Here is a 23,650-nt window from a genome sequence, read left to right on the forward strand (position 1 = left end):
CTGAAGAATTTAGAGCAAATGATTCAGCAGAGGAAACACAGCCCAGAATAACTAAGGAGATAGTACAAGAATACTTGGCCAATGCAATTCTGGGCTGCATCAATAGGAGTATAGCATCTAGATCAAGGGAAGTAATAGTGCCACTGTATTCTGCTCTGGTCAGACCTTACCTGGAGTACTGTGTCCAGTTCTGGGCACCACAGTTCAAGAAGGACACTGACAAACTGGAACGTGTCCAGAGGAGGGCAACCAAAATGGTCAAAGGCCTGGAAACGATACCTTATAAGGAAAGGCTAAGGGAGCTGGGCATGTTTAGCCTGGAGAAGAGGAGGTTAAGGGGTGATATGATAGCTATGTTCAAATATATAAAAGGATGTCACATAGAGGAGGGAGAAAGGTTGTTTTCTGCTGCTCCAGAGAAGCAGACACGGAGCAATGGATCCAAACTTCAAGAAAGAAGATTCCACCTAAACATTAGGAAGAACGTCCTGACAGTAAGAGCTGTTCGACAGTGGAATTTGCTGCCAAGGAGTGTGGTGGAGTCTCCTTCTTTGGAGGTCTTTAAGCAGAGGCTTGACAACCATATGTCAGGAGTGCTCTGATGGTGTTTCCTGCTTGGCAGGGGGTTGGACTCGATGGCCCTTGTGGTCTCTTCCAACTCTATGATTCTATGATTCTATGATTCTATGATTCTATGATTCTATGATTCTATGACTGTTGGGAAGGGGACACAGATGCAAAAACGGATGTGAGGGGAATGAGATGGGAGAGCTCTGCACAGCAACATTTTTTAAATTTTTTGCACATTCTCCTTGTTCGCATCCTGCCTCTAAACTATGACACTCTGGCGTGCAGTTGAGCTATGGACATCGAAACAGAGAGGACCATTTTAATGAGAGAGCCAAGCTCAAATTACTTTGCCTCTGTAATGACTCCTTTGGGGAAAGCTGTTCAATTTCTGTTATACATTTCATTAATAAACTATAACTTGTGGTCGGCTGATATGGGGAGGATTAATGCCTTTCATGTTAGTCATTCCCTTTCGTCTGCAAACCTGTCATTACATGAAAAGCCTTATATGCATCCTCTCCCCCAAAGATGAAAGCTGTTAAAATATGGAGAAAGCACTGTTTCGTTAAAAATAGTTCCCAGGCTAGTACGTCGCCTGCATCCCTTCTATTGAAGGCTTACACTATGTTGAATCAACATATTACGAGAGCCTCACCCTGCCTGCATGCTATAGTCATGAAAAAGAGTCTACCGGCACAATCTACCTTGATTTTTTTTTGTGTGCAAGTTCTATTGGCTACCAGGGTAACATAGGCTAAATGGGGCACTAGCTCACCAAATTTAATCTGCGCTCAGCTAGCCCCTGCCTGCCTGCCTTCTGTCTTACAACCAGGGCAGATTCACATCATACATTTAAAGTGCATTCAACACACATTTAAAGTACATGGCTTTGGCCAAAGAATTGTGGGAACTGTAGTTTCCCACTCACAAATTTTCCATACCCTTATCAAACTACAGTTCCCAATATTCTTTGGGGAAAGCCATGTGCTTTAAATGTGCATTGGACGGGCCTTTCTAATGCATGGTGTGGATCTGCCCCTACTCAGGGATTCATCTTGCCTGCCATTGGCTCTGCCCCCCCCCACTGTTGGTCTCCCTGCCATTCACCCTACCAGCCACCATTGTACCCTGGACTTGTACAGCTTCCATTGATTTCAAGAGGAAATGTTGGTGCATTGGAAGGTCCAGGTGTCTTGCACCTCTTAGTGAATTGTATACTGCACTATAAAGTCAGCCTTAGAGAAATCACCGTTATAGAAAGGCATTGGCAAGATCAGAATTGTGTGGTCTTTATTTGGGAGCAAATTGCATGGAACTCAATGCGGCTTCTTCATTTGTTTGACAATTTGTAATCTGCTCTTTCATAAAATATAACAAGGTGGCTTGCAACATATAAAATACAATAAAAATAGTCTCTAGATAGCTATAAAACATAATTAAAAACATCAATAAAAATCTTGCTAAATATGCATAGGCTCACGCTGTGTGGGTGAAAAGCAATTTTTGTATTGTTAAGTGGCTATGAAAGAGACCAAATGGAGAAATGTGTTTTGCTCAGTGAGGACCTGAGGCTCATTTGAAAGAAGGCAGATGTAAGTTAAGCAGAAAGAAAGACTTTATAACTACTATAAAAGTAGTTCAGCACTAGAGCAAGAGCACTAGAGCACTGGAGAAGAGGAGGCTAAGGGGTGATATGATAGCCATGTTCAAATATATAAAAGGATGTCACATAGAGGAGGGAGAAAGGTTGTTTTCTGCTGCTCCAGAGAAGCGGACACGGAGCAATGGATCCAAACTACAAGAAAGAAGATTCCACCTAAACATTAGGAAGAACTTCCTGACAGTAAGAGCTGTTCAACAGTGGAATTTGCTGCCAAGGAGTGTGGTGGAGTCTCCTTCTTTGGAGGTCTTTAAGCAGAGGCTTGACAACCATATGTCAGGAGTGCTCTGATGGTGTTTCCTGCTTGGCAGGGGGTTGGACTCGATGGCCCTTGTGGTCTCTTCCAACTCTATGATTCTATGATTCTAAGAGGCCATGGGAGACCATAGAACGTCTCCCCTTGAAGCATTTCCGGGGAAAAAGAAAAGGGCAGGCAACAATTAGGGATGCTTTTGAAAAAGATGAAGGGGGAATGGTGTTAGATTATCTGCTTCTTCCATCTTGTGGTTTAGGATTCATAACTTTTAGATGAAGAGTAATTTAGAATGTTGAGACTATTAAGAAGGAGATTTACTGCAGGGTTTAAGCTCTAGAGGTGTATCCAGTTGGGGTGTCTCTATGTGAAGCCTTATGTGTATGTATGCATACAATCACTGTGAGAAACTGTATTTATAGCTATTGCAAAAATTGTGTACAGTCAGACCTCGGGTTACAGATGCTTCAGGTTGCATTTTTTTGGGTTACGGACCCACCAAAACCCGGAAGTACCAGAACAGGTTACTTCTGGGTTTCGGCGGTCACGCATGCGCAGAAGCGCCAAATTGCAACCTGCAGCGTTCGCAACCCGCTGCAGTGCATCTACACACCTGCGTGGATCACGTTCGCAGCCCGAGCGTCCACTGTATTAGTGTCTTTCACAATGTTGCACAGTTAAAACGTATGTATACATGTATAAAAGTATAGTGCCCTTTAGGTTTGGGAAGCAAGACAGCTGTAAGTCTTTTGCATAGGAGTCTGCGGAGAAAGTTGCTCAGGGGAAGACGATGCATGTGAAATAAAATACTCTCACAATGCAGAAAAAATAATATATTTTTTATGATTTAGTTATCAGTAAATTGCAATACAGGTAGGCCACATTTGACCCTGGTCAGTCCTCAACAGCCTTGTCTGGATTTTGCTGTAAAAATACTGTACAGGTAATTACAAACTGGTTTACTGCTTTAATAGTTCTTTTAATTTATTGATCTAGATTTTAAAAATTCCTTAGGGCTCTGCACAGATGTCAACATACTGAATTGAGAAGATGTGCAACCCCCCCCCATACACACAACACACAAAACTAAACAGTCAGTTCTCAACAATAACAAATCTTGCAAACATCAGCCCAGTTGATGAGGTCCTAAGGGTTCTGTAGTAGAGGCTGCAACGGTTCGGCTGCTTTGCATGCAGATGGTCCCAGGTTCAGTCCCTGGTGTCTTCTGCTAAAAGGATCACATGGCATGTGAAGGGGAAGACCTCTTCGTGAGACCCTGGAGAGCTACTGCCAATCAGAGTAAAAGCTGGGCTAGATGGAACAATTTTCTGATCCGTATTAGGTAGCTTCATATATTCATAATCCCTAGGTCATTTCAAGTCAATCTGGGAGAGTTCCCAGGTGCATATAAACCAGAGGTGTTTATCAGAAACTGCAGAGGTCTAGGTCCAGAAGGATCTATGCTTCTAAGTGTGGAGCCAGACTACATGTTGTATGAATGCAAATACTAGTCATATCAGACTAGGGCTTTGCCTGGACAACAGTAGTCTGCACTGTGCCAGGCTCCTGGCTCCACAGCTCCCTACAAGCCCAGATAATTTGCACATTGGAAACCACCAAACACCACAGAGCTTTTTTATTCGGTGGCTCCAGTGGCGTAGCGTGGGTTGTCAGCACCCGGGGCAAGGCAAGTAATTTGCGCCCCCTAACCCGTGGATTTGCGCCCCCTAACCCCCAGATGTTGCGCCCGGGGCGGCCGCCCCCCCTGCACCCCCCACACTACGCCACTGGGTGGCTCCATTTCCAACATGACACTTCCCACCTTCACAGGTCATCTATTCACCTTTGGTTGAAGGTGTATGTGACCCCTAAAGTAAGGCAAACAGGAAGGTTCTATAAAATTTCTGAAATATGTTTATGCTTGGCTCTGGTGGATCTCCATGGCAGGGGGGAATTGCCACACAGCTGTGAAGTCACCAACTGGGCCTTTTTATATGCCACCATTGCCTGGAAGTAACACAAGAGTTGATTGCTCCAGTGAAAGACTCTCAATTGATACTGAAGATCACTATGAGACATTCTGGATGAACGAGCCTTCCACCTATGTATTGTTTCCAGAAGCCCGTGTCCAATGCACACCAAACACCTTCGGGAGGTGCTGGCTTTTACCATAAATTATAGGCTAATGCCATCTCAAACTTTCTCGTATTTCTTTTGCACCAGCAGAGGTTACCTATCCCTTGGGTTGCTAAAGAGAGGCAACACTGGGAAGGTATTTCCACATCTCACACCTGCAGGGAAACACAGCCTTTCGCCAGAATAGCCAACTGAAAGCTCCTGATTCAGGGGCAATAAGCCCCTGGATACCACATGCTGTGGGCAATTGTTGCCCTTATGCCTTGCTCTTAAGCATCCCACAGGCTTCTGGTTCGACACTGTGGGAAGCTCTGAACTAGCGGGACCTGTGGTCTGACCCAGCAGGGCTCCTCTTCTTAAGGCACGCCAGGAGGGAGCAGTGAGCACAACTTCCTTCTCCTTCCTTACCTTCTTTAGTTTTCAGGATCAGAGAACCGGGTCATCTGCAGGAGACACTCTCCGGAGGGACTCCAGGTGGGAGCGCACCTCTTTCGGATTTCCTGAGAGTTCTCTTCCCACCCCCGCCGCTCCATAGGCGGCTTGCTAGGCTGGTGGTGCTGAAGGGACAGCTCCCCGCCGAGCTCCCGAAGCGCTTCCCCGACAGGGTTGCGGAAGGGGCGGACAGCTCCCCTAGGAAAGTCGGGGAAAGGAGGGCTCCCCACGGAGCCCGGGCGGGAGGGTGGGCTGCCTGTAGTAGCGGCTGTGCTGCTAACGGGGACTCTCCGAGCGCCTTTGCTGTTCACACCGCGGCGGCTGGAGGGGGTGGAGAGAGGGAGATCAGGCGGGGAGGTGGGAGCAGCAGCTGGCCCGGGGGCTTCGCGGCGCACAGGGCTGGCTGGTGCTGAAGGAACAGCAGCTTCCGCTCCGCTCCAGGCTTCCAGGTAAATATGGGGACGGCGGGGAGGACCTATCCAGGCAGCGAGCAAGGGGACTTCAAGGTGAATTCCACGCTCCTTGCCAGACAGATAGCCAGACGGAGCAGACTGGGGAAGTGGAGACTCCTGGCAGGTCCCTCGCCAAGTCACCCGCCCGCAGGGCTGGAGCACAGAAAAGTTCCCAGCGGCGACCATCAGATCCGGGGAGCGGACAGAGTTCCTCGCCTCTCCGCAACGAAGGCAGCGCCTAAGTTCGCCTTCCCCATGGACAGAGGCAAGGGGCGACCCCTCGAGAACAGGCTGGGGCGCCGGGGCGCCTTGTTAGCAATGTTCTCCCACATTTGAAGTACGTGTGTCGTACATGGATTTGTTTTGGAAGAGAAAGCCAAGCGTGGAGAGCTGGTTGAGGAAGGCGGGGTGGAGAGGGAAAGTGAAGGGGTGTGTGTGTATGTGTGTGTGGCGAGGGGGAGGTAGACTTGTAGCACACCTCCCTGTTTGGGTGTCGGAGCCCCCGCGTTCCTTAAGTGGGTGGCTGCGTGGGGAGTGGATGTCGCCTTGCTTCGTTCTGCGATGCGCCTTGACGGAGCAGCGATGCCAGACAGGCTGAAAGCCTCAGACAGAGTTCCTTGCTGGCGCACCGCTGGCGGCTGGTGCCCGGCAGCACTTAAGCAGCTGTTTGGAGCATTTCCTGATGATGCCCATATCAGGGCAACAGCCGCCGCGGTAATCTGCGGATTTGTGGCTTTCCAGGCGAAATTAGAGCATCGTTTTTGATCCGTATTGCAGCGGATTAGGACCGCCACCCGGATCCTCGCCTCCCCGCTATCTAATTAATAGCGCATAATAAAATAATAACGGCGCCCTGCATGGAAGAAGAGGAACTCCTGAATTGTAGGGCGAGCCTCGGTAGGTCTGCTCAGCACACACGCAAATCCTCTTCGGAGTTGAAGGGGACTCGCTCCCCGGCGAGGGTGTCTTGCAGCCTTCCAGAACAGGGGGCCACGAGGAGCAGAGAGAGCTGGGTGGCGGTGCAACCGGCAGGCAGGCAGGCAGGCAGGCAGGCAGGCAGGCAGGCAGGCAGGCAAGAGGCAGGCAGGCAAGAGGCAGGCAACCTGAGAGAGACACTCCAGGGACTGCGGCCCCTGGCATCTCAGTGGCAATGCTGTCCGCCAGGGGCAGGGCCCTGGAGCCAGACCTGAGGCTCAGCGATGGAGAGCGAACCTTTGAGTTTGTCCTCCTGTGCACCGCTGAGCAGAGCTAGGAGGCGAAATGTGTGCGGTGTGTTTGTGAGAGATTCCACTGGGGAAGGGAGCAGATTGGGAGGGACAAAGAGCCAAGGAGACCTGTGAGGAGGTGCTTCTTTTTCTCCAGCGGCGGGGGGGGGGCGAATGGGGAATCCTTGTGTGCCTGGGAAAGTGCAAGTCCACAGGCTAGGCTGGTGACCACTTGCTCTCTCCTCTTGCTCCCCGTTGCAGGAATGTAATCCACAATGCTAGTCCTCAGGTTCCTCAATGTGGTCGCTCCTGCCTACTTCCTGTGCATCTCCTGTGTGACCTTCGTCCTCCAGCTCTTCCTCTTCATCCCCAGCATGTTCAAAGACCCTTCCGCCACCCCGCTCTTCTGCTCCTCCGCTTTGCTGCACGGCGCCCTCTTCCTCTTCCTCTCGGCCAACGCGTTGGGCAACTACATCCTGGTGATCCAGAACACCCCCGAGGACCTGAGCAAGGGCCTGAACTGGGTCGGAGGAGCCGATGGGGTGGCCCCCGACTGGCCCGATGGGAGCTGCCCCCCTGGCTCGGCCTTACCCAACACTCACTTCTGTAGACTGTGTGCCCGGGTCACCCAAAGGCATGACCACCACTGTTTCTTCACAGGGAACTGCATTGGGAGCAGGAACATGAGGAACTTCGTCATGTTCTGCCTGTATACTGCTTTGGCTTGCCTGGATTCCTTGGTGGCAGGGCTGGCTTACATTTCCACTGTGCTCTCCACCTCCTTTGCCAACCCACTGGCATTCCTCACTCTCCTGCCTCAGTCCATCAGCCAGTTCTTCTCAGGTCAGTGTCTTCTCCTCTAGCAGAAGGGGTGATCTGTTGCTCCCTTCCCTCTCCCCCTCTCCCTGCCAACCCTTCTTTACAAGACTTCCTTTCCCACAACAGCTGTCCCTCCAGCATTGCCAGGAGCCCGGGGGAGGGGGCTGTCTGTGCCTATGTGGGTTTCCTATGTTTCTTCACCCATCTTTTGCTTTAATTGCTGGGGCTGCTTATTGTAATAGCCAGCAAATAAAAAAGCCAGGGTGCTGTGCAAAGGCCACCTTGATACACAAAGGTTGGGGCCTGCTCCAGGCTACCGTCCAATGCTGTCTATGTATAATTGAATTGATTCCAAGAAAAGCACCCTGCAATGTCCTATGGGTGACTCAGTGTGGACCAGCCCAAGGCCATTGTCTGAAAGGTTTTGTACATGTTGGAAGACAGTGGAAGGAGCATTTCATTCTTGTATTATGTGACCGAGGGAAGTTAGTGTAGAGGCTTGCAAGAAAGGTTCCTTTTCCAGAGTCCTATTTTCTCAGAAACTCATTGGTTATCACCTGGACTTTGGTTCCTCCTGCTCTGAACATCATGTCCGTTCCTGTGAAAAGGACAGGAACTCGTTATGGAGAAAATTAATACAGTTAATAATTTAATACTTCATTTAGGCAGCAACCCTAATTGAGCCGGTCCTATTGAACCTTCAGATCAACATCACACATTAAAAACATATCCAGCTTGCACCGAAAGCAAATGGCTAAGAACTGTACTCGGCAAAGGGTATTAAGAACTGTAGTTCTGTTAGCAGTAAACCACAGTTCTTGTGATTCTCTGTGGGAAGTCCTGTGCTTTAAATGGGCATTGGATGTGCTTTAAATGTGTGGTGTGGATCTGCCCTTATTAACATGCATAGGATTGCACTGCTAAGCTGCTACTCTAAACACACTTGCTAGGTGTAAGTCCCATTGCTGAATAAGCATGCATAGGATTGCACTGTCATTGTCTCCTAGTGGAGGTAGACAAAAAACAGAATTGATGTGAGGCACCCTGCTACATCCCACTTGCAAGTGCTTTGCTGACTGAATTTGAAATGTGATTCAGATTCTGACCTTTCTGGCCAAGATCAAACAGGCCTCATCATCATGCTGTTTTTCTTTTTCTCCACACCTCCGTTTGTGCCCAGTTTCTGGTTTTCCCTCCTTGTATTTGTCAATTTCCACCCCTACTGCTCTCGCTTCTGAAATTCAAGAACCATACAAAAGATCATTAAAATGAGAAGCACACACACTAAAGCCAGCCCAATACATTTTGCTGCCTGAGGCATAATAGTAAATGCCACCTCTCAAGTTAAGATGAACAGTACCCAAGGCCAGTCAAGTTATGCTGATCCCTGAAGCAGAAAATCTCACAAGTAACTTTTCTCTATCCTGGTAAAAAACAACAACACTTTAAATAACAAGTTGCTGCCCTTTTTTGACACCCAAGATCTGCTGCCTGAGGTAGCTGCCTCACTTTGCCTAATGGTAGGGTTGGGGTCGTGGGCACACACACACACACACAGATGGAGTCAGTTCAGAAAGTGATTTTTCCCACCCAACAGGCTTGCTGTCTGAATGGATTGTGTTTCCAGAGTTTATAGACTGAACAACTTACAAGGAAGCGTTAATATCCCTTCCTGCTGCTAACATTGTACAACCAGGGAAGGATTGGGAAAAGGTCAGGGGTGTATATATTGGCTTTGAGATAATCCACGGGCTTGTTGACTCTAGTCTGTTCTTTATTGTTTATAATGACTGAGGCTAAATGAACCCAGTTTGTTCCTTAGATAAAAGGATAAATTTGTATGGCTGATAAGCACACAAACACCAGTTTACTACAGATGGTAGTGTGAAGGTAGACCTTCATTGCAATATTATTTTAAGGTGGTGTCTGAGAAGAGTGGGGTTGTTTGTTTGTTTTTTTAAATAATGTTGGATCAATTTCTTAAGCTGACAGCTTGCCAAATTCATTCTGATGTTTGGACTCTGCCCAGCTTTTATAAACTGGAAAGGGAGAAGAAGAGGAAGGGCCACTGCAGTCAGGTGCTTTGTTGCGATTCCTTGATTCCATCGCCGATTCCCTAGCAGTCCTCCCGTGAGCTAAGGCATGAGTTCCAATGTGAGCTGCAAAATGGAAGAAAGGTGGGAATATATATGTAACAAATAAAATAAAACTAAATGGTGATAAAGAGTAGCTCTCTTTGTTGTAGAAGTGCTGCCCCACGATAGTCCTGTTACAGGAAGCCCCGCCATGCATTCTCAATCTGAACAACCTACTTGCATGATTTATGGGGTTGTTTTATTTTAAGGCATTGATGTATCACCACCAAGGGCTTAATAACATGAAGGGTGAATGAAGAGAGAAAAATTCTGCCATGGGCTACCATCTTCCCTTTCCCCTGTGGCGCTGTGCCCCAAATAAATATAATAATAATAATAATAATAATAATAATAATAATAATAATATTCTTTTTACCCCACCCATCTGAATGGGTTTCCCCATCTTCAGATAGGAAACAGCCTGAAGTGGGAAAAGATGGAATCGTTTCATGCTATATAGGTGCTTCCATCACAAAATAACCTTCCTGAAATGAGCAACTATGGCCAGAGGTGTTACACCTTAGGTGGCCTGGAATGGATTTCAAAATTGGATTGGTATGCAAAATCATCATCGTGCTTCAGCATTCATTAATTCATTCAGGCAGCCTTCCCATTTCTAGACCTCCCATTCAACTGTCCTCCGGGCAGTTTACAAAAATCAATAGAATACACAAATGCAATGCAATCAATAAAACAATCTCAATACAAATGACATAAAAACTCAGGACCCAACATAAAACAGATTCAAGATAGCATAGAAATGGAGCAGCACCGAATCATTATAAACACCAGCCTAAAAAGCCAGCAAAGGGAAAACATTTGGTTCCTAGATTTCAATGCTCTAAAACCCACAACTGAATTTAAATTCTATTTCTGACATGATTAGATTACAGCAATAGTGTTGTCAGCATATCACCTCATGTCCATCTGGAAGAAAATAAAGACATTCAGGTGGTGAAATGTGGGGGAGCTGAGTTAGCTTGCCTGCTTCAAAGCTTTTGCAAACTTTGCTCAGAAGGAATAATCAAAACAACAACTTCAGCTGTTTTACTGTATCTGCTTGCTTCAAGAAGGAGATTAAGAAACCATATGTGTTTTTAAGTAAGTGGCTTCCGGGAGAATTTCAATTAGAAGCGGGAACAAAGAAATTGACAATTTTCCCTCTGCAAATGTTAGAAACACGACCCCTAAAATGAAGCTTGAAGCCTTTTCTGGGAGAAAATGTCTCAGCACATCTCCTGCTACAGCCTGAGCATTGAAAGGAGATAGCACAGGCGTTCAATTAATGTCTGCCTCCAGACCCCCTTCCCACGGTTTCAAATCCATCTCACAGTAGAGAAATTACATATGTCTGTTGTTTGGGGGGTTTTTTGCTTTCCAAAGGAGCCTGGTCTCTCTTTCACTATTTAGTGTTCATGATGCCTTCCTGCAACTAATGGAACCTGACAAGGATGGAAGGATGACACTGCATTTAGAAAGCAATGTTGAACAGATCCCCTTAACGTCTCTTTCAAGTTTACAGAAGACTCTTGGAATAACCAGCTGCCACCGTCTCCTTATACTGTAACAAGCTGTCATGGGGATTCACTACAATGTGGTGGCAGAGAATCTCTCTCTTTCTCCCTCGCCGCCATATTGGAGAGTTAACTGATGAAATGGATGAGCAGCAAACTCAGGGCAGATAAAAGAAAGTGATGGTGGCCATTAGCTTAAGTGGCTTTTAAAGTAAAGATTAGACCGTTTCCTAAAAGCAGGGGTGAGGAACCTGTTGCTGGGCTACAACTCCCATCATCCTTGACCATTGGTCATGGTGGCTGGGCTGATGGGAGTTGGAGTTGAACAACATCTGGAGGACTGCAGTTTCCCGACCCTTGTCACCGTGGAGAATAAGTCTATCAATGGCTACTCATCGTGCATTTGTGAATGGGCAGTGAGAGTCATGTGATAACCCCAACAGGAGGTCTAAATGCTGATTGCAAATGTGTTTGGCTGAACGCACTTAGGATGGTATGCAACTAACTTATTCAGAGTTGTTGACATCCCTCTACCTTGGGAGACAATGCAGGAGTGTGTCTTTGGGGGTGGTCAAGCTGCTGGAAGGTTGCAGAGCCTGCTGTGGCTGTAGAGACCGATACTGGAGAGACATGTTTTGCTGCAGGTGGGGCAGATGAAGGTGTCCAGTTGTGCTGCTGCAGATGCTTCTTCTCTCTGCGCTCCTCCTAGCAAGCCATTCCTCTTCTCGTCACTGCTATAGATACATGACCTGACTGTCGGTCTCCAGGCACTGCGGTCGTCTGCAAGGGATTTCCACATGGCAAGGTTGGTTGTTGCCAGCCTTCCTGTCACTGTTTGCAGCATTGGTCTGCCAATGGGCCTGGTGCCTGAAGCCGGCTCCCCATAGAGCACTTAGAGTAGACCCACTGAAATTAATGAACAAGGTTAGGTTAGGTCCATTAATTTAAATGGCCTGTTCTGAGTAAAGGTTAATTGGATTCCACTCTTACAGTTCTCCCCATGAGCATGGAGCCGCTGCCTGTCCATGGATCCAGTTTAAGAACTTCTGAATAGGGGTCATGTTCAGAAGCAATATAGCCCTTAATGTGAGATGTAGAAGAAAATCAGCAGTGGAGAGCTACTGCCATCACACTCTTTATGCAGAGTTCCCATTGTTCACGTTGAGCTGGCTCCTGTTGGAAATAGGCTGATGAATTAGATGTTGCCCCTTTCTGGTGAGGTGGAGGAGAAGGAAGAAGAATGAGGGTGTGGGATGCAATTTGCTGCGGCTTCTCTATGGGTCTCTCTCAGCCCCAGCACAGCCAGCCACATGCTTAAGTTAAGCACAGCTTAAATTCCTGGCTGCACTACCTAGCCTGTTGTTTGTCCCTTCCTGCTTGAATTTCTCTCCCCACACTCTGCATTTTACTACACTTTAATAATGATTGAGGGATTGTTGGCTTGTTTTTGCTCTTATTTTTATTATGCATTTTGTGTGTTTTTTATAAGAATGTATTTTACGTTGTGGACTGCTCTGAGATCTACAGATGAAGGGTGGTATACAAATTTTAATAATAATAGTAGTAGTAGTAGTAGTAGTAGTAGTCTGAGCCATCAAAGCACTAAAGGAGGTGGAGAAAAGATGGGAATTATTATTATTATTATTATTATTATTATTATTATTATTATTATTATTATTATTATTATTTCTTATGTCAAGCTAATGTTACATTTGACCCATCTAGGAACTCATAAGAATCTGGGGTTTATTTTGAAAGAACTGCTATGCCCATTGCTTTGATAAGAGGCCAATGGGAACTGGAGGACTCACTGAGTATCTTATACAGTGGTACCTCGGTTTACGAACTTAATCCGTTCTGGAAGTCCGTTCTTAAACCAAATCCATTCTTAAACTGAGGCACGCTTTCCCTAATGAGGCCTCTCGCCGCCGGTGCCCTGCCACTGTTTGGTTTCCGTTTGTAGACCGAGGTAAATTTCACAAACTGGAACACTACTTCTGGTTTTGTGGAGTTCATAAATTGAATCGTTCGTAAACAGGACTGTTCTTAAACCGAGGTACCACTGTACCTAGAACACTAGAACAACCAAGCCATAACCCTTCTGGTCTCACCAGGAAATTAGCTTTCCTAATGAGACCAGAAGAATTGTGATTTGGCTATGCTTTGCTTAGTATGGTTCTCTCTGTTGCTTGGATGAGAATAATTCTGATCTTTCCTACCGACCTCTTGGCAATATCTCCTTCAAGCTGAGACAGTAACATTACAAATGTCTTTAACAGAACCCTGAAGGAATTACTTGCTGAGGTTTGATCATTATATAAATACCTTGATAAACTCTTTAAACAGCATCAAGGATTGCATAGTAGAACTCTTGGTCATGTCCGTCCATTTTATTCAATTCTCCTGATATATTTGAGTTTTGTACATGTTTTCTGAGTATCCCTGATGCAATTTAAGTACAGGTAAATGCATTCCTGTTTAACCCACTGCCTAATTATCCAGCTGTTTGGGATGCTTCTTAGGCTATTTGGAGAAATGAGTTTGTTACATAGTTCTATGAGTCACTGAAGCTATTAAAACTAGCTAATAGTCTGGGTCCAATTTTCTTCTCCATAGACATTATATAATATTTTAAAACAAACCATTATTTTCCTCCAATTTTCATACCATTAAAGTAAGGGGGAATACCTAGCGGTAGCACCATTATTGGTAACACACAATATGAAACTCATTAACTATCAATAATTTAATCATGATCATCCATGGCGTAAATCAAAAGAATGGGTTTTTCTCCTATTACAGGCATTCAGTGCCAGGATGTCTGTGTTATTACCCTGCTTGGTTACATACATTTAAGCTGCTCCACTGGCCCTTCTTTACAAGATTGTTTATTTCATTGAAATCGTTTAAATATATTTTAAACGCCTTACAATTTAACTTAAAGCATCAAATAAAGAATGACAGAGAATCAAAACATTACAGACAAAGGTCAAATAAAACACACTTCTAAAGCAGCAAGGAAAACAAAATATTGAACATAAATGTTCAAATAACTTGAACATAGAACATTGTAGTTAAACGCCAAGTCTGATGTTTCAGCTGGCTAAAGATCTTTTCTTAAAGTTCAGTTCTGTCGCAATGTTACAATGTTCTCTGATCCTCACCGTGCAAACCTTGGAAGATAAAGAGATATACTAGAGGGCCTCATTAGTGGATCTCTTAGAGCAGGCAGATTTACTGCAGGGGTGGGTTGTTGTTTTTAGGTTTGTAGTCCTAAGCCATTTTAAAGCAGGCATGGAGAACTTGTGGCCTTCCATATGTTGTTTAATTCTTAGCAACCCCAACCAGCATGGCCAATGATTGGGGTTGATGGAAGTTGCAGTTCAACTACAGCCAGAGCCAGAAGTTCCTCAGTCCTGCTTTAAAGATAAGAACTAGGATCTGGAATTATGACAAGGGGCCAATGCCCTTGAGGGTACAATGAGCGAAGGCTTCTCGTCTTGCACCAAGAGGCTTCCTGTCGTCGTACTTCTGGTTTCCTGTGGCTGTGGTCAATTTGAGCAATGTGTGTCAGCACCCTAATTTAGCCCATTAAGTTCAACAGGATTGAGATGTGACTAGCTTTCTGGGGCTTCTGAATGAATTCACATGATAAATGACAAATGAAAAGATTAAACCAGCTTTTCTTTTGAGGAAGGTGAATGTATTTCTTGATCAAAGTAAATATATTCAAGGGTTTGGGGCGGGGGGGAAGAGAGTGACACAAATTGGCACTGTCCTGATTCTATCTATTCCAGCGAGGTATCTGTGTTAGTTTGTAGCTCAAAAAGAGAACATAATAAAAGCTCATGGCACCTTAAAAGACTAACAGATTTCTTGTGGCATAAATGTTTGTGGAGCCAGCCCATTTCATCCTTATAAGATATAAGGTATTAGGTACAGGGAAGGGGGGAATTGTACGTAAACTGTGAATTCAAATGATTGTGACAGGTAAAAAGTAAAGTCTGAGTTAAAGCTTAGATGCATGCAGAATAAATACAGTGACTATTCATAGCCACAGTAATTAACATAATCAACCTAGAATTGCTAAGTCAATAAACATCTCCAGCAGTGGTTTTCAGCTTGTGTGCCGTGGCACCCTGGGGTGCTTTGAATGATGGTCAGGGGTGCTGCAGGCAACATTGGCCTTTGTCTCTCTTTCTTTCCCTCCTTCCTCTGATGTGCCCTCTCGTCTCTGCCTCCCAAAGGCTTGCACTACTGTTTATTGCAGCAGCCTTGGATATAAGCTCTGAAGGTGAATGGCGCCTCTGGAAGGCACCTCTCTTTGGGGTGGGGGGCAGCTCAGAGACCAGGGATGGCAGAAGCAGCTGCCCGGAGGGAACACTCCACAAGGAAGGGTGTTCAAAAAAGGGTGAGGCAAGGGGTTACACAACTGGGCTCCTGAGTCCCACAGGGGTGCCACAGTAAGAAAGTAGTTGGTTAAGGGAGCTGCAGACTTAAAAAGGTTGAAAACCTCTGATCGACAACAAGACAAAAAACCATAGAGCTGGAAGGGACCCTGAGAGTCACCTAGTCCAACCCTCTGCAATGTAGGAATCTCAACACATGGTCTCCCATCCAATTTGAAACCTTACTGGATCCTGCTTAGCTTTGCAAATGTGCTAGCCGATTTATTGCTGCACCACTTTCACCCCTATTCAGGTATTCCCAGACAGAATCAAAATTCTCAGTAAGTTCCAATTCAGTATTTCTGAACAGGAGCCTCTCCTTGAAATCCCCTAGTAGGAGAACCACAGCTTACAGGACAGCAGCAGAGTGCCCCTGGAGAACTGAAAGAAGAGTTGCGTTATTAAAGAAGGAAGCCTGTGTAGGCAATAAACAAAGGTCAGGAATAAGGTTGCCTGGGTTCAGTGCAAAGTGTTAGGTTTATAATGAAGCTGTTCTGGTGAGGCTGGTTAGGAATGCAGAGAATATAAGCAGATGGGAAAGATCAGTTAACTGCTGACTTCTAGAGCCAGAGCAGGCAACAAAGGTCCATTTCTTTTGGCTAACGTCCCAATGGTCCAATATTACATGTGCCAAATGTCTCTAGATCCAATCCTGGCAGAAGCCTCTGGTCTAGCCTGCATACATAGGAGGGGTAGGATTAATATATCAACCTCAAACTGTCAATGTTTGGCACATCTGACAACATGGTTGATTCCCAAAGAGAGGAATTAAGCACAATAACTTCGAAAGCCTCCTGCTTTCTTACAGCTTCATATGGGATGAAGCTCCTGCTCTCCAAGTCATATGACAACACATTTCCTACTCGAATTCTTCCTAGAAGGCTCATTTTGGTGCATTGTTTTATCTTATCTCCTGACATTTAGACTAATGACTGGGATGTTGTTTATATTCTGCAGAATTTTCCATTTTGACCCTGTCACTAAGAATTAGCCACAATGTAAACTACTCTAAAGAAATGTTGGATTTTAACTACACTCCCCCCCCCCCCGATACTGCAATTAGGGAGCTGCTGAAAAAAGACAACTGAAATATTTATTTAACCGTGCAATCTTATGTATGCCAATCTACTTGGAAGTTGGTCCTGCTTTGTTCAGTGAGGCTTATTCCCTAGAAAGTATGGTTCTAGCCTTAGTTCTGCATCTTCCTCCCCTTGATTCTGTTTAACTGTAACCTTCTACATTTGCCACATTTCACCTTTGCTTGCTGTACTGTGGAAGAACTGAAATCAGAAGAACCTACCTCATACTGAGGGAAACTAATGGCCTACCTGGCTCAGTTCTGTCAACACTGACTGGCAGTAGCCCTTCAGAGGTCCAGACCAGGGACATTCCCAGACCAGTATCCCAGGAGATGCTGAGGATTCTACCTGGGGCCTGCAAATGCTATTGAGCTTCTTCTGGCTCTTGGCAGCTGAAAATCTGCTTCTAAGCACTAGCTACAGATTAAGCCACTAACTGCAAACAAGCCATCTTGGCTTCGGGTTTTGGAGGGGGTAGGGAGCTCTGGCAAGATGCCCCCCAGGGACACCCTGCTCCTTGTCACTGTCATCATGTCTTCTGGGCCCCATGGATAGAGTGAAGCCAGTGCAGATTGCAGCTCCATCTTCTTGCTGTTGGCACTGCTTGCAGGCTTGGAGAGAGCAGTTAGCAAGAGTGATGGAAGGGTGAGAGGGGCAGCAGAAGCAGGGGGAGCTTTGGGGTGCAGCCATGAATTCTCTGCTAGGGTCTAGGCCCTGGCACATGTCACAACAAACTTTCACAGCAAACTTCCTTTGGGCACTGTGCCAACTGCCTCCAGTATAGAAGTATTATTATTATTAATAATATTACTTATTGAATTTATATACCACCCTATGATACGTGTGGACAAACCATTTTCTCTGTTCCAGGATGGACAGATATCATCACACTATGAGTGAATGTCCATGTTAGAACATAAGGAAAGCCTGCTGGATCAGGCCAATGGCCCATGTGGTCCAGCATGCTGCTCTCACAGTGGCCAACTGGTAAACCCCACGAGCAGAACCCGAGTTCAGAACCAATCTACCTCCCTGTAGTTTCTTGCAGTTGGTATTCAGAAACATCAATGCCTCTGACCATACAGTTGGAGCATAGTCATCATGGCTAGTAGCCCTTGATACCCTCAAGGAATTTATTCTATCCCATTTCAAAGCCATCCAAGATGGTGGCCATCCCTGTCTCCTCCCATGGCAGTGAGTTCCATAGCTAAACGATGCACCGTGTGAAGATGTACTTTCTTTTATCTGTCCCAAATCTCCCAACATTTTCTCTTTCCTTCCCCTTTGGGTCTGCAGGAGCTCTGCTAAGCTCGGAGATGTTTGTCATCCTCATGCTATACCTCTGGCTGGGGATCGGACTCGCCTGCGCCGGCTTCTGCTGCCACCAAATGCTGCTGATCTTGCGAGGGCAAACGCGGTACCAGGTGCGGAAGGGGGTGGCGGCCCGAGCCCGTCCTTGGAAGAAGAACCTGGAAGAGGTCTTTGGGAAGAGGTGGCTGCTTGGACTACTCATCCCCGTGCTCAACGTAGGAAGTGACTATCACAGGCAGAAGGAGCAGTGACGCCGCCCGGCACACAGGTGCGCACGTGCACACGTACATGCACATGCGTGGGCCATAATGGAGTTGCAGCACTTTGAGGCACTTCTCTTTCCATCCCCACTTCTCAGCCTTGCCACCTACAGGAAGGGAGGCAACTATCAAGCAAGCTGGGCTGATTCTGTATTTTAGAAGGGGAAATTGTGGCCCATGTTATATGTGAAGCTACAGCAGTAATCTCTGGGTTGCTAAAAGCGTTCATCAGACCCACCCTTGGGACTCTGAATCATTTTCTCACTGTGCCCCTTCTCACAATCTTCTCCCTTCCCACCTTGCCTTTCATGCTTAACTTGCCGTAGGAGTAGCAACAACAACACACCCCACCATCTCAAGGTAGTCTGCGTTGCTCTGAGTAGGCTGTAAGCACAGCAGAGACTCCTGTGGGATTTGCCCAATCTGTTACTTGAAAGCTGCTGCTTCTTCTTTTTGCAGTTTTTCAACTGACCCCAATGTAGCAAGGAGCCGGTTTCACAAGAGCAGCAGAGTGTGGTTGGTGAAGCACTTTAAGGTGCAAGGACTGACAACTGCTGGGGAGGCAGATGGTATATGCCTGCACACTTCAGAGATGACAAGCATTTCTCTGCCCACTTCCTAGTTGCTCCCCCCCCCCCACTCCAACATCCAGGAATGATGGTTAACAGCCTGAGCATGTGGCCTGCCCAGGGTGGCTGATTTTTATTTTTCTATTTTTTAGAGAATGAGGTTCCTTTTCAACCCACTTGCCCTGATCCCTGACACATAGAGCTGTTCAAAGCCCATCTTGCCAATAAGGTGAGGAAACAAGCTTATTAGGGTTGTGCACAATGATGGCAACAGGGACAGCAGGCAAGCGTATGTGAATGGAACGACTGAATGTATGAAGACGTTAAAGTTCTGGACTGTCTTATACTGAGGCAGAGCACCGGTCCACTGAGCCCACGATTGTCTGACTTACAGGGGCTCTACATCAGGAGGAGGCAACCTCAGGCCCATGGGCTGGATGCTGCCCAATTGCCTTCTCAATCCGGCCCACAGACGGTCTGGGAATCAGCATGTTTTTACATGAGTAGAATGTGTCCTTTTATTTAAAATGCATCTCTGGGTTATTTGTGGGGCATAGGAATTCGTTCACCCCCCCAAAAAAAATATAGTCCAGCCCACCACATGGTCTGAGGGACGGTGGACCGGCCCACGGCTGAAAAAGGTTGCTGACCCCTGCTCTACATGATTGGAAGAAGAAGGATTTTCTAAGCTCAATCCGTTAACTCACAAGTTGGCAACCCACAGCTTGGTGCCAACAAATGGCCCTCCACCTCCTCTTTAAGAGGAAAAGATGATGAGAGGGAAGTTGTGTGCACATTACTGTGGCTCCTGTGCACTCTCACTGCTGGTGTTCGAAGCTGAGTGCACACCACCGTTAGCCACAGTCCATATGCATCCTGTAGTTTCTGCCGTTTAATGCCTTTCCCCTCAGACCAGCTTCCTTCCAATTTGAAAACGTAAGTCGCAGTTAAGCAGAGATGCGTTGCACTTCAGCCATCCGTTGCACATGCGCAGAGGACAGCACATGTGCAGAGCTTGGCTTCCTTGAATAGGAGTTCGGAAGGTTTGCAGGTGTGGGAAAACAAGCCTGGAAATGGTGTGTAAGGCGATGTAAACATGTGACTTGAAAATGCAGCAGGTGGAAATGACCCCATTGTGTACATGATCATGTAAGTTGTGTACATGCTCAGAAAATGAGGGGATGAGTGTTACTGGATGATGGACAGATGTGTGAGTGCAAATGGAGGGATGGGTGAAAGGGAGAAAGTAGCGATGTCCCCCCCCCTTTTGCTTTGGCCCAACCTCTCACCACCAGTAAGTGTCCCTGTCACTTTCTTCTGATGGAACGCAGCCTTTGACACCCCCACCCCAAAGTTTACCCACCCATTTAATTGGAGATGGCAGGGGCTGAACCTAGGACCTTCAGCACCAAAGCTGCGTGCTTTGTCACTGGGCTATGGGCTCCTGCCTTCTCAAGGGACCTCTCACATGGAGGAGTACCCTAAGACTGCATTGTTGCGTATGTGAGAGAGGGGAGTGAATGAGCAGAGGCTGGAGAAGAATGGGGTGGTGTAGGTGGAGGGACTTATTTGAAAAGTGAGTTGTGTCTGAGAATTAACAGGGGTTTCTTTTCCATCATGCTTATGTTGGAATGAAGGAAGCATAGTCTATGTACTTCTATCTGTAGCCAGCCCTCCCCCATTCCATGTACAAAAGCCAACTAAAATGGCAATGGAATCTTACTTCAACATTAGGAATGGAGGAGAAAGTTGATTCAGGATGCATTTAAAACTGGATCTCTCAAATCCACACTTTCCAAAACAATATGTGAACTGATACACAAAGCTATCCTTTGAAATTTGCACTTATCTGAATTTTGGTTCTTCAACCAATGTTTACAAAAATGCATATTTTAGGAGACACATGCATAAAAATGAAGATATTGGCAAAAATAATGTGCACAAATGCATTATGTTGGGGGAAAGTGATTGTCCAAATGTGTACATTAATCAAAGTTGCTTATAAAAGCGTGTTAAGAGAGTTTGCACTAAAATGCTGATGATTTTGCAAATTGCTTCCAAATGTGGAGAAGTCAGTTTAAGATGGGTAAAATGAGAAATGAAGAGAGCCAAAACTGACAGTTCCCTATTCAACACTGGTGATGGAACAGAATCACCAACTGCGCCATGGGCCAGTAAGCTAACCCTGAGGACACACAGCACCGGCTGCCTGGGGCAACTTCCTAGCTCTGTCTAACGGCAGGGCTGGCTCTTTCAAGAAGTTGCTTCCATAAGGAAATATCTGCTACCCATTCTGGCCGACTAATGTGCAATCTGCCTGACAAAAGGAAGAGCAGGAATGGTTGGCTAGTAGCTATAGCAGTACTCTTCCTTTTTCACCTTTGGTAAACCCATTTTGCAGCTTTTTAGTGGTGTTGCAAAAAAAACAAAAACAAAAAATTCACTGTGATCAATGAAATGTGTATGTACACCCAGGGCAACAATGCCCGTCTTGCACCACTTTCAGCTTTCTTCAAAACTCCCATCAGTCTCCAACTTAAGAGGGCATGAGATGTAATTTTGCATGTGTCAGGGAGCAAGTGAGATAGTGAACTGAATTATTGAAGGGAAGACTCTAAGTAGCAGCCCTTGAAGGCAGGCCCTCAAATTAGCACTTTGTAATAAATAATTCTTTCATGATTAATAGGGTGAAGAGTTCATACCATACATGGACGATAAGAGACATTTCAAGGAAGAAAACCATTCAATCTCATTTTTTTATTTCTATTTTTATCATCCTTCCGCAGCCAAGCTCTGTTCCATATTGTTATTCTAATCATGACTGCCTCTTGGGCCACACCAACCTGTTCTGTCTTAAAACAGCCTCCCCCAATCTGGCACCCATAATGTTTTGGGCTACAACTCCCATCAGACACAGCCAGCCACATAGTCCAAAACATCTGGAGGGCACCAAGTTGGGGAAGAATGTCTTAGAGCCAGTGTGGTGTAGTGGTTAAGAGCGGTAGTCTCGTAATCTGGGGAACTGGGTTCGCGTCTCCGCTCCTCCACATGCAGCTGCTGGGTGACCTTGGGCCAGTCACACTTTTCTGAAGTCTCTCAGCCCCACTCACCTCACAGAGTGTTTGTTGTGGGGGATGAAGGGAAAGGAGAATGTTAGCCGCTTTGAGACTCCTGAAGGGGAGTGAAAGGCGGGATATCAAATCCAAACTCTTCTTCTTCTTAATGATGCTTCTAGCAACATCTTCATTCAACTCCATGGGGGCAATTAACTTAGTTTAGTCTAAACTGCAGGGATTAATCAGATCAGTGGAGAAGCTGATATACAACTTGGACATACACCCATTGTCCCTGTACCAGAACCCTATAGTGGATGGTGCCTTATTTTTTTTTTTAAAAGGTAACAAAATCTGTCAGCCTCTTTCAGCTAAGCACATTTTATGCTGGTGCCCATATTGGATTTTGCAGACATTGAAAATCCATCACTTTTTCACAATTCAGAAATAGATATTTGTGTTTCACTTATTTTTTAATTAGGAACTTACATCCTGAAAATGGAAATCTAAGCACATGCGCTAATGCTGAAATCTGCCCACAGAAGAACCCCACGAACAAAACACATTTTACCTTTTTCCATATGCAAATTACCTATTTATTTTCTACAACTTGACCCCGCCCTTTTGGTACCTGTGCTTTAAAACGATAAAATCAACAACTGAAACAATTAAAGCAGAATAAACACAGAAAATAAATGAGCAGCATTTAAAACCTAGCAGGAGCTCCGAAGTTAAAATTAGCACAGACTATTTATAAGGGCTAGGTGGGGGGGGGGGGGGAGAGAGATTCAGCTGGTGCCAAAACAACACAAAGAGGAGTACCAGGAAAGTTTGCCTGGGAAGAGTGTTCAACAAAGAGGGCATCACCATTGAGAAGGCTTTCTCCCCAGTCATCATCCAGCCCACCTCAGAGGGCAGAGGCACCCGGAAGAGTCAACATTTCCTCAACATTCAAGTTAGTGTCATATTTGTATTAGTAACATAAGGAAACCTTAATGCTGCTCTTGAGTTGGCTGGAAGGATCACAGTTAGCAATTGGTGCTGGATCTTTTCCTTTCACAACATGGTTGGTTCACATTTGGTGGAGAGATGTGGTCCAAGGAACTGTACAAGTCATATTTCTCACATTTCCATTGACAATAAGCTTTGGCCATGTCCTTGTCACATAGCTTTGTAGTGCCAATATGCACACAAAAGAAACATATTAAATAAGCATATTCTGAAGAGGTGTTTTGACCTTGAGAACATCTCAAAAGAAGAAATTGCTAACAGGTTAGATAAATGGTAGCACACATAGAGAAGTGGCTTACTAAATAAGACATGTGCTTGCATGAAAATGCCTTTATTTACCTAGCTATCTCCTCTGCTGCATTTTCACACTTAACAATAAAATGTATTGATTTTTTTTAAATAAAAAATAGTTTGTCTCTTCTGTGCTGTGATCTTTAACTTCTCTTTTGGGAAATGGGGAGGAAGGATGAGCCTGCTAGATTCTTAAATGGCATAAACAAAATAATTCATTTTATTATTACATAAAATATTTCAAGTTAGCCTAGCAATTAGATATCAGGTCAGTGTAAAAATAAGGCCAAAAAGGGTCATGCCAGCATCATAAAATTTTAAACCATAAAATCGTAAAATGATGTAGCTTATTGATTTTCTCTTTCTCTCTGGTTCTACAATGTGTGTCTCTTGTGTAACTACTCTTGGCTTTTCATTTTGGACTCCTTAAATCTTTAATGCTAAATCTCTTA

At 45.5% G+C, this 23,650-nt stretch overlaps 1 protein-coding gene across 2 annotated transcripts; it reads left to right on the plus strand.

Annotated features, from left to right (window-relative positions):
* Positions 1-5,410: 5,410 nt before the first annotated feature.
* On the plus strand, positions 5,411-18,964 carry ZDHHC22 (zinc finger DHHC-type palmitoyltransferase 22). Of its 2 annotated transcripts, XM_053378668.1 has the most exons (4): positions 5,411-5,840; positions 6,970-7,551; positions 18,000-18,282; positions 18,734-18,964. In XM_053378668.1, exons 2-3 carry the CDS (start codon positions 6,984-6,986, stop codon positions 18,263-18,265), a joined length of 834 nt encoding a protein of 277 aa, XP_053234643.1. In that variant the 5' UTR covers positions 5,411-5,840; positions 6,970-6,983; the 3' UTR covers positions 18,266-18,282; positions 18,734-18,964. The 2 variants fall into 2 exon arrangements, with proteins under 2 accessions (XP_053234643.1, XP_053234636.1); XM_053378661.1 differs by having other exon boundaries at positions 5,421-5,500; positions 18,000-18,964.
* The last annotated feature ends 4,686 nt before the right edge of the window (positions 18,965-23,650 follow it).

Source organism: Podarcis raffonei, chromosome 1, assembly GCF_027172205.1.
Source record: "Podarcis raffonei isolate rPodRaf1 chromosome 1, rPodRaf1.pri, whole genome shotgun sequence".
In the NCBI taxonomy this organism is placed as follows: domain Eukaryota; kingdom Metazoa; phylum Chordata; class Lepidosauria; order Squamata; family Lacertidae; genus Podarcis; species Podarcis raffonei.

Coding starts and splice junctions, on each gene's coding strand:
- ZDHHC22 (XM_053378668.1), top strand. CDS start 6,984: ATGCTAGTCCTCAGGTTCCTCAATGTGGTCGCTCCTGCCTACTTCCTG. Junction 7,552..17,999: donor CATCAGCCAGTTCTTCTCAG/GTCAGTGTCTTC, acceptor TTGGGTCTGCAG/GAGCTCTGCTAAGCTCGGAG.